A 17,543-nucleotide genomic window follows, 5' to 3' on the forward strand; every position below is an offset into this window, starting at 1 on the left:
TGTAGTATTTGTACAGGTCGTCATCGAGTTCGCGAAGGCTCTTACCAGCCCTTATTTGCAGTTCCCTTTGCTCAGCAAACCAGTCCAATTTGGCTTGTCTGTCTCGTACCCATTGAGCCTGGGCATTTTGGAGCTTTTCCATGGCCTCGTCATGTTTCTTCCGCTCGGCTTCGCCGTGTCCTGAAAGCTTAGAAAACAAGAACTTTGTACCGCTAAATGCTAATGCGTTGATAGCAGCGCCTGCAACGATAACAGCTATTGTCGCCATCCTTTATTTAGTACTCCACCGAGTTGAAGCGCCCATCTAGTATATTCAGTTGAGCATCTTGGAGCAGGTAAACATAGCATCTGAAATCCCCGGTTCCGTCAGATTTTTTAGTCATATGGAGGGTAATGCCATCACTTAGACGTTGTAGGGGTTCTACCAGAGCCATGTAGGGTATCTTCAGGAGAGGCTCTGAAGTCTACAAACAGCGCAAATCTCTCGTTGAAAAACTGGCCAATGGTCACGTTCAAGTCATGACTGCCGAAAATGTTGACGATCTGCTCAAGGTGATCTTTAGGGAGCATCGCATGAGATTATAACTCATTGGGTTGTTCCCCTTCCACGGTTACGCTTATCTTCTCAATTTTTTGATTATAGAACACCTCGTTGACACCAGCATAGGGCTTCACGTTTGCAGGGTCTATGAAGAGTAGCAAGACACCCTTCAAACTTTTCGCGGGGGTATCGATTTGGAGGTTATAGCTTGTATCGGCCTTTTTCATGGTCACCACCTTACTTCTTAGAATTCTTTCATAGAGCAAAGCGAGACGACTATACCTTGACATCATGGCACTTGCTAGGACTTCATGAGTAATCTTGTCAAACTCCAGCTTGATGTTGGTGATTTTGTACGCTGCGTCGACTGCCTTGGCTGCCGTGCTTCCCGAGGCTGTTGTACATGCATCTTTGATCACGTCGCCGTATGGTGCAGAATGTATTACAAACTGCAACCTGTCGTACAATCCCGATAGATAGAACGGCAAGTCTCGGGTCAATTCAAATTTCGCCTAACGGGATACAGAAGGTGTTTCCATAGGCGGCAGCGATGGCCTTTTCTTCATCCGTCCCGACATGATTACTAGCATTGACCTGTAAGGTCCTGATTGTTCCGTCGTTTGGGTTGATGCCGTCAAGAATGAGGTTGTTGTCACGATCGAACTTGGGAAGCCAGAGATCCCGGTACACTTCCAGGGTGCTGAAATCGCTTATGTTCTGCACCTCGTTGCTGTTTAAGGTAATACGTAGATCTCTAACCAGACTTTTGCCAATGTTGCTGACAATGGTACGCTTTGTATTGCTACCTGTCAGCGTCAGGTCAAACAAGAGCTTGAGAGTCCCCGGAAAAATGACATCATTTTGGGACATATTGGGAATATCAACATAGAGGTCTTCGTTCTGGTTGATTGTTGAGGAGATGTGGCTTATCTGAACCCGTTGTTTCCGCCCTTTAATACCAAAAAGCTGCTTCGTCTCTGCGCAGGGTTCTAAGGTAGTTCCGAATGCACTCATGTTTATTATATAGGGAAATCTTCTAATAAATGGCTGATAATCCAGTATTTACGCATGAGGATGATATTGGTAGGGATGATAAAGGTGGGAGGGATGATACGCCATCGACGCAGCAACTTCCTGGAACGCCGGGGACTTCATCGTCGGGACAACACTCGGGTACACGTAGGCAATTGGAGGCTGGGGGAACAGAATTTGGAAGACGATGTCATTTGAATATGACACCAAAGGATAAAAACTATGATTATTTTAGGGTAGGTGAGGGTAAAAAGCTTATTTTTAGGAAGATAACGATGGGAGAACAAATCCTTAAGGAGATAGTTCTTATGACTAAGAATGGTAAGTTAGAGGCCCCTAACACTACGCGTCTGAAGGCCTTAGGTTTTGACAAATATCAAACACCCAACAGAGGTAGTAGGGCAACGGCCCACAACCTCGCCAATAGGGTTAATGTCCTTTTGTTGAATAAGGGTAAGGAGAAGGCTTCGGGTAAAGAGAAGGAGGAGGGTGAGATAATCCAGATGGAAACAATAGACGGTATTCAAAATTTTGCATATAATGTGCAGGGTTTTGTCGATACTTCGTTTGTTGGCACCGACGACGCTGCAATCGAGGACATTGATATGAGAGAAGTAAGGCTCGAAATTCAAAACCTACAGGATAACATTAAAAAATTGAATGTTGATATTATTTCATATAATAATGATATAAGAACAAAAGAGAATAGGTTGAAAGAACTTAAGAAAAAGGCCGGTGGGCAAAGGGATAGGGATATTGCCAAACTTGAGAAGGATATTGAAAGATTGAAAAGGGATAGGAAGGTTGTACTGGATAGGCACGGTCTACTTTCCTCTGAGATTTTTAAGCATCTGAAAAATATCAAGGATACACTAATGAAAATTGCCGGAGATTACATGCCTTTGTTGGAGAAGCTTAAGGTTTAGTTCAGGGAGCATGGTATAACTATAGCGAGTATCGTCTCGGCTATTGGACTGCTAGTTTCCATCATTGTGCTATCCGTGACAGGAGGTTCTACCGCGGCGGGTGCTGCAGGAGGAAGTGCCGCAGGAGGTGCAGTAAAATGGTTTGTAGAGAAGCAGCTTGAAAGGCTCAGAAACTTCCTTAAATACCTAGCAGGCAAAGAAGGTGCCGCATTACCTGGTATCATCGGTACGGTTGTATCCTTCTTTCTGAGAGTAGCGGCAACTATTGTCGTATACGCAGCCAGGCATCTGTATATTGCAATCGCGGCCGTCGCTGGGTTTGTCGTGTTATATGTTGGAAAGAGGAAATAAGTTACTTAAGCCATATGTATGCAATGATGATCCCTACCCCCATTGTGATCAACGCTGTTTTTGTATCCTCGTGCTGGTTTTGTGTTGGTTGTTCAGGAGTATGATCAGGAGGCGTGGGTGGTAAAGTATGATCAGGAGGCGTGGGTGGTATGGCATGCATGGGGGGTGTATATGGTATGGCCTGTATAGTATGATCGGGAGGTGTAGGTGGTATGGTATGTTTTGTAGTATGCTTAGGGGGTGTAGTATGTATAGGTGTTTTGATAGTATGCCTAGGAGGTGGTTTGATGACCCTCTCCGTATGCTTCGCACTATTCACATCAACCTGTACCCCCACATTTACATTGGCAGGTGCTATGAGGATGTTGTTGTTATACCACTCAATTTTACCTATGCGCAGGTTCATGTCTGTGGGCAGCATGTAGACGCTGGGCATGACTGCAAAACTCACCGGTGTTCGGGCATATTGAAGCACCTTCTGAAATTCCGTAATATTATGGCCTACATTCTCCTGACGTTGTACCATGGCTTCAAATTTTTGCAATAGGATCTGCCTGGCCGTGTAGTTGTCTGCACTGGACCTGATTAAAGATGCCTTGGCCCCTGCCTGCAACCCAAGCAACAAGACCACGTAAGCCCGGATACTTTCACTCAGCTTGGTCAGACCTTCCGATGTCAAACCCTGACTTGTGGGGATAATGAACTTGGCCCAATCACCATCGACTTGGGGCCAGTATCTACCATTTTTCAATGAGGACATGGCGGCCTTGAATTTGCACAGGCTATTAGGATCTGCACCGAATTCACGACACACTTGTGCATATTCGGATGTTGAGTAGGGATTTTTGTATTGGGCAAACCCATCGTCATACGGCATGGGTATCTTTATCTTGCCAATGTACGACGCATGTGGTAATAAACGTGGAACTTAAAGATTGAGTTAACAAGGGGTACGAAACCCGTCATGTGCTTAGCTGATATGCCTAAACCGGTCGTTGCGCAATGGGTAGCGAAATTAACCTAAATATTCCAGTAGTTCAGGGCTTGTCCTGTCCAACCAACCCTAACGGGGTCATTTAACAGGTTGGTAGGGATTTTTAGGGCATATTTGCTAAATTCAGGGAATGCTACGGAAATATGCGAGTCTGTAGACACGTACAGGTACTGATGCTCAAGGTTTGTAATACCAAGGGCCCATTCTCCCTGTTTGACTTGTACTTTGCCTTGGGGTTGTACGAATACATGTTCATCCTTTTCTTCTAACAAGAGAGGGATGAAGCAACTCTACATCACTGATATAAAAAAGCCTACTATATTTGAGGACTACCTAGGACAGGATACGAGAATTGCCTTGAAATCCATCAGTATTCGACCCGTATGGCTGCATCTTTACAGCGACAACGAGTTTACAATACGTAAAATAGGGTCTGATCAGAGGTTGACTCGAATTGAGATCATGAACGGTCTCTACAAGATCCAGGATTTGGCGGCTATCGTTAACAGTCAGGCAGAGGATAAGATTAAACTGTTTGTCCTGAAAAATGGACTCTGCAGGCTCAGTGTCAGTGACGGGTACTCGGTAGTGATTAATAGACCCCTGCAAGAGCTCTTAAGTCTACCCTATGATCCTGCGAAAAAGTATTATATGAAGGGTGATTATGATGCAGTCTACATGATTGATGTTTACCAAAGATTGAGACTCGTTTGCCCTCAGTTAGATGAAGACGACTGCCTACTGGATGGTAAAAAGTCTAAAATTCTGGCTTTGCTTCCCACTAAGGAGCTAAACGCTTGGGGGGATATGCTGACCTGGAGTTTTGATACCCTGATTTACCTTCCTTTGAAGGGCTCGACGGACCGTCTAGAGTTCATGTTAACGGACGTTTATCACCATGAGAAGAACGTTTTGTTCACCGGCCACACAATGCATTTGCTGATAGAATAAATGAGCGATATAGCCAAGCTGTACCCAAATTTACCGAGTGCACCTGCGGAGGATGATACTATACACGAAAGCCAAAAGTATAGACTTGGAAAGATCGGAGAGATTGAAAAGTACCTGCGGAATGAGATTAAAGAGCAGGACAGACTCGCAAAAAAGTTCAAGATGAATGGGATCTGGGTGAGGTACTGTGACCATGGACTGCTGAGTATCAGCATTATCACCTCGGGCATTGGGATTGGGGAGTTAGCAACGGGTTTGGGAGCTCCCCTGTGTATAGCCATGGGGGGGTCACCATCACCGACGGAATCGGTCAGGCTGGTCTGCGGAACGCCGAGAAGAGGCTGGGTGTGAAATTCAAAAAGCATGAGACTGTAAGGTTACTTCCGGAGAAGTTTAATTCCATCATTGATCTTATCTCAAAAGCCATTGAGAACGGAGTCATCAGCGACTATGAATTTACCCTTATTACACAGTAACATAAAAAGTATATGCTGCTAAAGGAACAGATAGGTCAACGTGTTAAACAAATCGTTAACGCCATCAATGAACAGGAGCGTGCTCAGCTAGTTGCGAAAGGTCGGGAGGAAGGCAGAAATGACGTTTAAAAAAAACTTCAGTCTGTACAGTATGCAAGCGCTACATAGAGCCTCCTCCTGAGTATAAACCTTAATTTTTATATATTTTATAGGCCTTGTAGTGCCTATAAAATATATGGCCTTTTAATCCTTATTTAGCAGCCATTCTATTTTGAAGTTCTTATTCCGACATTCCACAACATGTACCTGAGGGTAGTAGTTTTTACCTTGCATATATACAGATGAAATAGCCAGGATGGCACTGGCTTGGCATGGCTCATCGTAGGGTACCGGCATACCGTGGAATTTAGTTGTGATTGCATCCTTGTAGTATTTGAGTTTAGCGTTCACATAACGGTCCTTTTTCACAGGCTCTGTCGTCAATTGCTCAGATATCAGCTCTTCTATTTCATTCCAGATTTGGCGATACTTCGCAACCCAGTCGGGGTACTCTTCAAAATCAAGACTCATCGCCGTTACCTCATTGGCGTTGTAGCTGGTGACCCCATGTGGGGACCATATTTTTGGTGTTTTTACCCTCAAGGCCACTACGAGGTCTCGTGTATGATACCCCTCTATGTACCGATTATCCTTACCCCCATTGGCAGGAATGAGATCTGACACTGTCAGATAGTCCACGTTGATATCATTGATGTCCGTAAAGGTAGCAGTAAATGAGTAGAATAATTTTGGGTTGACAATTTCATTCTTGAATTTCAGCATCTTCTTTATTGAAATTTCAACATTGTCAGAGGATTTCATCTTGCTCACATACACAACTACCACCGTTATACGTGATATATTCCTGGTAGCAATACCAACACAACATGTTACCATTTACAACAAACCTACGCCCACAGGTACATCTGTCGTATACATCCAACATACGTTCACAGTCCTTACATTGTTCCATTTATTTAAAATTATAAACCTCATCCTCCAGTTCCTGAATCCTTCGCTCATTCTCCTTCTCCTTCTCTGATTCTTGTACTAATGCTAGAGCCAGCAGTGGTAGAGAGAGACCAATACCTGCCATGAAGGTCATGACTACTACAGTTCAAAATACACTGAATTTTTATTGACAGCCGATACACATCTATTACTAGTAATATTTATCTTACAACCTTGTTGTAAGATAATCTTGGTTTAAAACCAACCCCAAAAATTCCTTTTGCGTCAGGTCACCCCCAAATCTTCTGAGGCGTCTCCAGTCTGGAGTAGGCCTTCCTTTGTAGCGCCTTTTCAACAGCCACAGCGACATTTCGTACGCACTATCATACACCTTTCCCTCTTCCACGTAAGCCAAGCAGCACGCATCTCCACAAAAGTAGCCCTCGTATACGTACTCACCACCATCGCTCATATGGGCAACCATGTTTTCTTTGACATGAAAAAAGCCAGATTTCGTCGTATGTTTTGTACTTATCTGTGGGGCACCTGACTTTGTCGCATAGTTCTACAGAGCACCAGTAACAGAGTACCATTTTATATATGCATTCCAACAACATTGGAGGATTTTACCTACACATTGTTCACCTCTTTACTGCGCATGCGTTGATGATTAGTACTATATAAGGGAATTTCCCCTCTAGGTGTGCTAAAAAATTTTTACTCATTTTTGTAGGATATGGACTTTACCTCCGTTATGCATGACTCAAAGCTGCCTATAAGAGACTATGCACGGATAAGCACCGCATGGTATGGATTTGTTGTGGTTGACTGTGCGCATGCGCGCGATGTGCGTGCGCGACTGTGCTAGAACATGCATTTCTCTATCTGTCCTGCGCAGGAAGCCATTGGTATGATCCCTACACTCCATGGACTATGACGTCCCAAGTCGCTTTCCATTGCGCCGTAGCTTTAGAATATCGTCAACTACGTCTACAGGCCCCTAGAGGCTGTTATATGACCTTTTGGCACCTAAGAAAGGCCTTACACGCAAATCACGTGGTTCCACGTGCCTGCACAAGTTACCATCTGTCTAATCCTTCCACTCTCAATGGACTACGACGTCTCAAGTCGTTTTACATTGCGCCAAGGCCTTACAAAACCTTCAATTACGTGTCCAGGCCTCTAAAAACTGTTATATAGCCTTTTAGCACCTAATAAAGCTCTCAAGCCTAAATCATGTGGTTCCACGTGCCTGCGCAGGTTACCATCGGACTATTCTTTCCACTGTTAATGCAACACGACGTCCCAAGTCGTTTTCCATTGTGCCATAGACTTACAACACCGCCAAGTACGTGTACAGGCTTCTAAAGACTGTTAGATGGCCTCTTGACGCCTCCTAAAGGCCTTACAGGGAAATCACGTGGTTCCACGAGACTGTGCAGGGCACCATGGTTCTAGTCCTTCCACTCCCATGGACTACGACGTCCCAAGTGACTTTCCATTGACCATAGCCCTACAATACCGTCAACTACTTGTACAGGCATCTAAAGGCTGTTATATGGCCTTTTGCAGCCTAATAAAGGCCTTACACGCAAATTACGTGGATCCACGTGCCTGCGCAGGATACAATGGGTCTAGTCGTTCCACTCTTAATGGTCTACGACGTGCCAAATCGGTTTCCCTTGCGACGTTGCCCTACAATACCATCAGCTTCGTGTACAGTCCTCTAAAGGCTGTTATATGGCCTTTTGCAGCATACTAAGAGAGATTGAGAAATGTTACTTCTGGCACAGTCGACGTCGACCAAAGGGAAATTCCCTAAAATATTAGTAACCAACACAAAATAATATTAAATGTAAGATACCAGAAATATAATGCCAATAACCAACACAAAATAATATTAAATGTAAGATACATTAAATACACAAATACAAATTAAATACACATTAAAAACACAAAATCATTTTAAATCACCTGACGTCATGCGTAATAGCCTATATAGTATATATGCTATTATACAGAATATGAGTAAAAATTATCATGACCGTGCTAGAAAATTTGCTGATTGAAATTAAATATATAATAAAGGAAATGGATTTAAATACAAATACCGTAAAACAATTACACGTCATCGCTAAAAACCGTGGGCTTACGTGTTATTCAAAATTACGCAAAGCAGACCTTATTTCTTTATTAGATACACAGCCATTCTCACCACAAGCCATGGACATTTTTGAAAAACAAGAGATGGATAGATCACGTCCTATTAAGAAGAACATCGAGCCTTACGTTCCCACGTTTGAGGAAATGAACTCGTTTGAACGTCAGGAGCTGAAGAGAACTCGTCCAGTAGTCAAAAGTAAGCTGCGGGAATGGTCAGACTGGTTACTATCACATGTACCGAAGAGTATCAAGAAACCAGTGCAAAGTATATATACATTGATAAAAACACGAATTCTTTCACTCTATGATGGTGCTAAAAAGACACTGGTTGTCGAGGTCAAGGAAGAAGCAAAAGAGGATCATGCTTCAGAGCAACCGAACCAAGATTTTACGCCTCAGGAGCATAAGCATGCATTACATAAAACATTCAAAAGTTATCGTATAGCTGGTATAGATAGAACAGAAATTAATGGGTACTTAGATATGGTTAGATCAAATGTAAAAACACTCATCGAAAACCAAGTGGAAGAAATGGGCTCTGCGAAAATCCAGTGCTCCCTCTGGATCCTATGGAGGAAGTCCATCGATGGTACCAACGAGTTTATTGAGGTAGACAAGGTATTCCACAGCAACATGACATCAGTATTTCAAGGCACAATCGTGGATGAAGTGATGGATACGATGTTTGCTCAAATGAAAACACATATAGAAAATCCTGCATTACCCATATCTGGGTTTAGCACAGGTCACATTCAGCATTTAGATGTTGATTTTCATAAGCTGAAGCTAACGCGAGGCTCATCATATATCGAAACACCAAAATGGATAGCGACGAAAAAAGCGATCATAAATCCTATCAATGATGACGAAGAGTGCTTTAAATGGGCAATTATAGCAGCCATACATCACGAAGAGATAGGTACAAACCATCGGAGAATAACCAAGCTTCGACCATATGAGGAGCGGCATAATTGGGATGGTATAGAATTCCCTACTAGTATCAAGGACATCACAAAATTTGAACGTAACAATCCTGACATTGCCGTGAACGACCCCTAACAGTATAAAGGGACGAGGACTGCGTAACCCGATTTGTCAACCACCTGGAGGATGAAGTAAAACGGCTCTACGCTACCTTCCCACAGAAGCCTATGATGGAACTAACTGAGATGCAGAAGAATTCATATGGTGCTGCTGAAACATGTCACATTTGTATGAAGCCGTTCAGCGATGAGGTTAGCGATCATTCTCACTATACAGGGTTGTATCGAGGAGCAGCACATAATAATTGCAATCTTAAGTATAGGATACCTAATCACGTACCCGTGATATTTCACAATTTAAGTGGTTATGATGCGCACTTATTCATCCGTGAATTAGGCAAAAAATATGACACCCAGGATATAGGTTGTATAGCCGAAAACACCGAGAAGTACATCAGCTGTAATGTTAAAATGAAAGTACACATTGCAGGTATTGAGTATGGCGACGGCGAAACGTATAACGTTGAAATACGATTCATCGATAGTTGTCGATTCATGTCATTATCATTAAAAAAATTGGAAAGCAACCTCGATGATGATTAGTGCAAAAATCTCCGTTGGTATTTTACTAAGGATGACACCTTTAAGCTCATGCGACGCAAAGGAATTTATCCATACGAGTATATGGATGGCTGGCGACGATTCGAGGAAACTGAGCTACCTCCAAAGGAGACTTTCTATAGCAAGTTAAAAATGAAGGGGATTAACAATGAAGAATACGAGCACGCTCAAAAATTGTTGAATGTCATCAATCCAAAAGATCATGAAACTACTATGGGGGACTATCATGATGCGTACTTAGGTACTGACGTTTTACTACTCACCGATATATTCCAAAACTTTCGAGGAGTGTGCCATGCTAATTATGGGATTGATCCCGCCCATTTTTATTCAGCACCCGGCTTAGCTCGGAAGGCAGCACTCAAATACACGGGTGTAAGACTTGAGCTACTGACGGATCCTGACATGCTCCTGATCTTTGAAAAGGGTATTTCAGGTGATATAGCCCAGGCTGTACACCGATGGGTTCAAATGGGTATCAAATGTAGAGATAATAGATGAAAAGAAGATCGAGAAGCTGGTATCTGATAAAAAACATGGATATCTCCTTGAGGTCGACGTTGATTACCCAAAGGAGCTCCACGATAAGCATAACGAGCTACCCAACCTGCCGGAGCGTAAGGTGATATATAGGGTTGAAAAATTGATCCCTAATCTTGAACATAAGCAAAAATACGTGGTGCACATCGGGGCTCTACATCAAGCCCTGAAACGCGGGCTCGAGCTTAAAAAGGTTCACCGTGCTATCCAATTTCAACATAGTGCCTGGCTCCGGGACTATATAAATCACAACACGAAGCTGAGAACTGCCGCCAAGAATGACTTTTAAAAGGATTTTTACAAATTGATGAACCTCTCAGTATCTGGAAAGACTATGGAGAATATCCGTAATCATCGGAACATAAAGCTAGTTACGAATGAAGCCGCATATACGAAGCTGACCATGCAACCAAACTTTAAAAGCGGCACATGCTTTAGTAAGAATCTCATGGGTATTGAAATGGGTAGGACGGGTATTAAGATGAATAAGCCGATCTATATAGGTCAGGCTATATTGGATATGTCAAAGACCGTGATATATAAATTATATTACAACTATGTGCAGCCAAATTATGGTAGTAAAATACAACTATGTTATATTGATACGGACAGCTTCATTTACCATATAAGGACAAAGGATTTCTATCGGGATTTTTCCGATGATGTAGAGACACGTTTTGACACGAGTGCCTATAGCAAAGATGACAACAGACCCCTGCCTATCGGGAAGAACAAGAAAGTTGTGGGCTTAATGAAGGATGAATTAGGTGGTAAGAAAATGACTTCCTTTATTACTTTGAGACCTAAGGCTTATGCATACAAAGCCTTAAAAAAAGACGGTGGAGATCGTAAGGCCAAAGGAGTGAAGAGGGCTGTGACCAAGAAATGTATAACGTTCGAAGATTACGAGCAATGTCTGAATGAAGGTATTGATATTAACAAAACTTGGCGTTGTATTAATAACAAAGGTCATAATTTATACACCCAGGAAGTGAATAAAATTGCGCTTAATGCCGCTGATGACAAAAAGGATCGTACAAGCTGATCAAATAAAAACGCTTGCCCGGGGTCATTATCGATTGAAAGAGAAATAAAAATGGAGTTATTACTACTAATCGCAGTGTTACTACCTTATGTCTTGATTATTATCGGTTATTTCAGATAGAGATCTCTAATAAACATGGCTCACAACTTAGCAGAAATATTTGACGATGTTGTAGATACACCAGCAGAGGCTGTTGATCAACCTATAAATAAACGCCAGGGTTTGAAGGATATACGAAAGACTAAGCCACATTTACTGCCTAAAAAATGTAGCGATATTTCATCGATAAGGCCACGGAAGATGTAATCAAAAAAATACACGCCGAGGCGGTAGAACGCGACCTCCAGGAAAAGGGGCAGAAGACTGCAAGAGTCCTACAAAGTCACGCGATAAACCTATATACGAAAGTATTAAGTAATGTTGTACCGCTTGATAGTCCCGAGGCCCTACGCCAGGATCTAGAGGGGGACCCTATTATAAAAGAATCAATGGCTGATCTGGGTATTCTTATGGGTATACAGCCTTTGGTAAATTCCTCGCGCCTCTGTTGGTAGCTGCCCATACGATTAACCATACCCAGCTCTCAACGTCCATTGAAGAGAAGGTTAATGAGAAGCAACAAAAAGATAAGCAGCGCGTGTAGCAGTCTAAATGAGAACTGAACTTTCCAACTCATGTTTACTCCTAGGAGTAAACATGAGTTAACATGGGTACCAAAAAATGCTCGAGATGTAGGCACTATCTTTCTTTGGATAATTTTAAGATCCAACGGGATGGCGAATGGACAAAATGGTGTATAAAATGCCTCAACCGTATGAAGGCGACAAAGGAACGAAACAAATGCCATCATAAAAAGATAAGATCCAGATGTAAGGACTGTGGAGGAAGTGAAATATGCCCCCATCAAAGGCTGAGATTCCAATGCAAAGACTGTAAGGGTAGTCAAATATGCCAACATCAATAGCAGATATCCTCCTGCAAAGACTGTGGAGGTGGTGGTAGATGCATCGAACATGACAGGCCAAGATACAGCTGCTCTATATGCAATCCTGCTGGACATCTCGCCAATGTTGTACGCAGCAGAATCAGCCAGGCCTTAAAGGGAAATAAGGAGCTCAGTTCCGAGGAATATGTCGGGCGCGACATGGCTATACTGCGGGCCCATATCGAAGCCCAGTTTTCCGAGGGCATGACATAGAACAATTATGGAGAGTGGTATATTGACCACAAAATCTCGCTACATTATCGAGAAAACAGAAATGTCCCATCGCTTGATGAGGTAGCGAAAAGGCTGCACTACGCCAATACGCAACCTATGTGGGCGGAGGAGAATATGTCAAAGGGCAACCGATATGTCTCAGAATAAATGAACGAGTCTACTAATCAAGTAATTACCAAGAAGAATGAAGGTCGTGTTGCTGCTGGGAAGGGACTTGCGGAATGGAATCGTAAGAACAAGGCCGATAACGCCGCAAAAGGACCTCGACAAGGCCAAGGAAGATCGTGAAAAGCTAAAGGATGATCGAAAGGCGATAATAGAAGAACATGGTTTACTATCATCCAAAATTCACATTCAGTTGAAAAATATCAAAGATATTTTGAAAATAGCTGGAGATGATACCTCATTACGGGAGAAGCTCAGCATTCTATTCAAAGAACAGGGTATTACTATTGCCAGCATTGTCTCGGCCGTGGGCTTACTGATATCAACCCTGGTCCTTGCGCTCACGGGTGGTGAGGCAGCAGGTGCAGGAGGAGGAGGTGCTACAGGTAAGGGGTTTGTGCAAAAGCAATTGGAAAAACTCGGGAAATTTTTAAAGTACCTTGCTGGCAAAGCGGGAGCTCCCTCCCAGGGATCATCGGTACCATCGTATCGTTCTTTTTCCATGTAGCCGCCAAGATTGTGGAGTATGTAGCGAGGCATCTGTATTTAGCCGTCGCGGGAGCTGTAGGTATCGTGGTGGCTTACGTCGGGAGGAAGGGTGATACGAGATCGTAAATTCACGTCTAATAGACTTACTTAAACCAAACATACGCGAGGATCAGTCCTATTCCCAACGTGATAATGTTGGCCTTGATATCCTCATGCTGCCTGTGGGCTTCCTTGGTATCAGGCGACTTTATATGTTGCCTAGGAGGTGTGGTAAATGATGCCTTATGTTTGACAGCTTTGGTATTCAGGTCTAGCTCTATACCTACACCTATCCCAAAGGGGACGATTAAAATGTTGTTGTTATATCCCACAATCTTTCCAATGCGGAGGTCCATGTTTAAAGGAAGCATGTAGACGCTGGACATCAAGGCGAAGTTTACTGGAGTCCGTGCATACTGGAGCAGCTTTTGAAATTCCGTAATGTCTTGACGTACGTTTTTTTTAAGTTGAACTATATCCTCAAACTTCTGTAATAAGATTTGCCTCGCTGTATAGTTATCGGCATTAGAGCCTAGAATTGATGCCTTTGCACTCGCTTGGGATCCTAATAGCAAGATTACGTAAACGCGTATACTTTCACTTAGCTTGGTCAGGCCCTCCGATGCTAGACCCTGGGCGGTTGGTATAATGAATTTGGCCCAATCCCCATCAACCTGCAGCCACCATCTACCACTCGTCAACGATAACACCAGAGCTTTGAACTTGTACAAAGCGTTGGAATCCGCACCATATTCACGACAAACTCGCGCGTACTCCGAGGTGGAATAGAGGTTATCGTACTGAGAAAAGCCTCCTTCGTATGGCATAGGTACATTATTCTCGCGAGGATACGACGCATGTGGTAGTACACGTGGAATTTGAAAATGGCATTAACGAGGGGTACGGAGCCACTCATGTGCTTGACAGAGATCCCCAATGCCGTTGTCGCGCAATGACAAGCGAAATTTATCTGGATGTTCCAATAGTCCAGGGCTTGGCCTTCCCAATTTACACTGATAGGATCGTTCAACAGGTTAGTTGGAACTTTGATAGGGTATTTGGTGAACTGTGGGAACACCACGGAAATGTGCTGAGTCGTAGACACTTATAGCTTCTGATGCTCCAAGTTAGTTATGTTGAGAGGCCACTCGCCTCTGTTGGATCTGTATTTTGCTCTAGGGTTATACGAATAGATATTCATCTTTATTAAAGAAGAATGCGACAGTTTTATATTAGTACTATTGATGAACCAATAGTCTTTAATGAATATCTGAGTGAAGGCACCAGAATAGCGCTAAAATACATTAGTATTCGCGCTACGTGGTTAAACGTTTTTGAAAAAAATAACGATATTAAAATTTACAAAGCGACGCCTGGGTCTACCAATGATGGAGACTTTAGCGTAGGGCCTTTTGAAACTCTTATCACGATCGAGAAGGGCCTATATAGAATAGAAGATCTCGCTGTCATAGTAATAGTCATAGTAATCAAACTTTTCGTACTCGGGAATGGAGTCTGTAAAGTCAAAATTAGCAAGGGATACGTTGCGATAGTTGACAAATCACTGACGGATCTTATGGGCTATAATTTTTATACCAAGAAGTTAATGTTCACAGAATGAGATCACGATAGTTTCTACAAGACTGATGTCTACCAGAGGCTTAGACTCACTTGTCACCAAATCGATGAACATTATTGCCTGGTTGATGGAAAAAAGTCAAAGATACTTGCAATACTCCCTATCAAAGAGCTTACTGCTTGGGGAGATGAGGTGAGATGGAGTTTTGATAATCCTGTATACCTTCCGTTGAAAGATTCAAATGAACGCCTTGAGCTACTATTGACAGACGAGTATCACAACGATAAGAACGTTTCATTTGTAGGACTAACGATGCATTTACTGATAGATTAAATATGACAGATATTATGAAATTATACCCGAGCTTACCACCTAGTGCACCGGATCAAGAAAATGAGGGGCATGTATATCGATTGAAGAAAATTGAGGAGATCAAACAATTTCTGCGAAGCGAAGTTAAGCAACGTGAAAAACTCGCTAAAAAATTTGGAATGCATGGTACCTGGATTCACTATATGGACCACGGATTATTAGCGATAAGCGTAATAACATCAAGCGTTGGTATCGCTAGTATGCTCAGCGGCATCGGAGTTCCTCTAACCGTCGCGATGGGAGGGATCAGCATTGCCGTTGGATTGGGACAGACTGCCTTAAAACAAGGTGGGAAGAAATTGAACTATAAACATAAAAAACACGACTCAATAAAACTCCTTGCAGAGACTAAGCTAAATAGTATTATCGACCTTATATCAAGGGCTATTTTAGAATGGAGTGATAAGTGATTATGAATTTAGCCTGATAATGCAAGAGAAGCAAAAATATATGATGCTAAAGGAGCAGATTTGCAACGCACTAAGAAAATTGTGGAGACGATTAATAATCATGAAAGGCAGCAATTAGTCGCGCAAGGTCGCGAAGAGGGTAAACAGGAGCTTCTTAAAAAAATACAATCTGTGAATTATGCCAACGGTACCTAGAGGCACCACCTGAATATTCATAATGTATTGTTAACAATACATTAGATGGTACCCACAACCTCACCTGTACTAGCGTCAATCATGAAATCTCCGTCATAAATTATTATTCTTTTCTGTCTCGCCTCGAGGCCTCTGATGTACTCTTCTAGGATCTTCATTGATGCCATATCGACACATTTCTTACAGTATGGACCATTTGTTTGCGTTGCAATATCTCTATATTTTATCTTGTTAATTGCAGCTATAATTTCACCCTTCTTCATGGTGGAGTAGCCACGTATACCCAGCTCTCTTGCTTCTCTTTTCAAATCATTCATAGTTTATTTTGTATACAACATTGTGTACAAAAATCTATCAAGTTTTAACTATACCACAACGAATGGTTCCTCTTCATCTGAATCAAGGCTTCGTGTCCTTAAAGGTTGTTGCACCGGTTTATACTTACATTCTTCCAGAAGAAACTGGATGAAATGCTTTGAATTCTGTCGATAAATGCTGTTTTTTTTTAAAATGCAGATGCATTCGCAAGGTTGCTTTAGTGGTACTGGTTTATAATAGAAATACGTGTTTATTTTACCATCCCATTCTTTTATTTTTGTGTTCAGGTATCTACCGTTCTTCACTGATGAGGTCGTGAACTCACTACCATACAATTGCTGTATCCTGGCTAGGATAATCTGATATTTTTCCAACCATTCAGGATGATCACCAACATTAAATAGCATGCTAAGCTACGAGCCATCATCGTTTCTGGATACACCGTTTGAATACAACCCTTTTGGCGTTATGATCAATAGTGACGATATCTTGCTGTCATGCTTATAACCTATAACATATCTAGCATCTTTGCCTTTGTTGGCTTTAATAGGATCGCTGAGTACTATTTTCTCAATTTGAACCTCTTCAATATCGAGCACAGTTGGTTCACTGTAAAAATCCCTTGTCTTTACGGAGTCATTGTAAAATTTGAACATCCTTTATTATAATAAGCAGGGCCCGACTAAGGATTTTTACATTTGCAATATCCTCCGTTGTACGTTATATACATCATATAGTGCTGCCAACATAACATTTTCATACAGATAACTAGCCTTCTACCACAGGAGCATCTATCATATTTATCAAGTTCAATATGACATTCATCGCAATATTTCTTCATCATTTGTTTACTCCACAAGAGCCTGAGGTCCGCCTTTTCATCTTCCGAGAAGTACCAGCCTATAACTCTGTCGGGATGCCAGGCCAATGCAAGCAGCTCCTCCTTAATCCTTGCCTTCTCCGCTTTCCGCTGACGATAAGCATCGAGCAATCGAGGATCATTGCTACTACACATTTCCCGGCCCACGAACCAGTCCGGAACAAACTCGAGTAGATGGGGTCTATCTCGAACCGATATATTACACATGTCTCGCGTCTTGAACCTGTCAGGAACATGTCTGAGCATCCCTGGATACTCCCCAAC

The 17,543-nt window shown here is 42.5% G+C and overlaps 1 protein-coding gene across 1 annotated transcript; it reads left to right on the forward strand.

Annotated features, from left to right (window-relative positions):
* Positions 1-10,875: 10,875 nt before the first annotated feature.
* On the forward strand, positions 10,876-11,613 carry LOC130629930 (uncharacterized). The gene has a single exon (XM_057443308.1). It carries the CDS (start codon positions 10,876-10,878, stop codon positions 11,611-11,613), a length of 738 nt encoding a protein of 245 aa, XP_057299291.1.
* The last annotated feature ends 5,930 nt before the right edge of the window (positions 11,614-17,543 follow it).

Source organism: Hydractinia symbiolongicarpus, chromosome 2 (genome assembly GCF_029227915.1).
Source record: "Hydractinia symbiolongicarpus strain clone_291-10 chromosome 2, HSymV2.1, whole genome shotgun sequence".
NCBI lineage: Eukaryota > Metazoa > Cnidaria > Hydrozoa > Anthoathecata > Hydractiniidae > Hydractinia > Hydractinia symbiolongicarpus.